General features: G+C 45.9%; 1 protein-coding gene across 2 annotated transcripts in view; it reads right to left on the minus strand.

Annotated features, from left to right (window-relative positions):
- SRBD1 (S1 RNA binding domain 1) overlaps nucleotides 1-643 on the minus strand; it is a 251041-nt gene that overhangs the window by 247554 nt on the left and 2844 nt on the right. For both annotated transcript variants that reach the window (XM_004699761.2, XM_045285760.1), the window contains exon 2: nucleotides 9-192. In XM_004699761.2, the coding sequence (XP_004699818.1) occupies nucleotides 9-192 (184 nt within the window). The remainder of the gene's footprint in view (nucleotides 1-8; nucleotides 193-643) is intronic.

The following is a 643-nucleotide window of genomic DNA, read 5'->3' on the forward strand; positions in this document are numbered from 1 at the left end:
AAACCTACCAGCTCCTCCTTGACAGTCACACCTTCTTCTAAGCCATCACTGATCTTCGGGGTGTTCTTCTTTACCCGGGGCACCCTCTTTGGCTTAGATTCTTTGGGGACAGGCTGCTTTCGACTTCTGGGGGCTTTCTTCTGGGGCTCCCAGATGCTATCCTCCTTGTCATCTTCTTCAGATGCAGATGATCTAAGAGTAAATTGACAGAGAATTTCCAGGGGAAATTAGGCCAAATGGGAATATGAAACACACGCCAAGCTTCTGGGCACTAGGACTAAGGTTGGAGGCGTTTCCATGCATACAGAGCTATGGGAGCACGGGCAAGGAACACACGAGGCGAGGAACTGAAACAAGAACCGATCAGAGCATGCTCGGCTGTAAATCACGTGTCTCCTTCCTCCCCTCAGTGAACAGACGAGCACTCACACAGATACGCTCAAGACAGAGGACAGTGCTTATTCGGAACTTACTGAGTCAGGTCACACTGCGGTTGAGGTGAAATCTTCGATTTTAACAGTGAAAAACACTTAACGCAATTTAATTTGATTAGCACTTGGGAAATTATTTAAGTTATTCAAATCAATGTAAGGAGGGAAACCGGTACATTAAACTCTTCCAACTGCTTTAGTTAAGCTTTTTT

Source organism: Echinops telfairi, unplaced genomic scaffold (assembly GCF_000313985.2).
Source record: "Echinops telfairi isolate 266 unplaced genomic scaffold, ASM31398v2 ScPeMD7_7475;HRSCAF=8513, whole genome shotgun sequence".
In the NCBI taxonomy this organism is placed as follows: domain Eukaryota; kingdom Metazoa; phylum Chordata; class Mammalia; order Afrosoricida; family Tenrecidae; genus Echinops; species Echinops telfairi.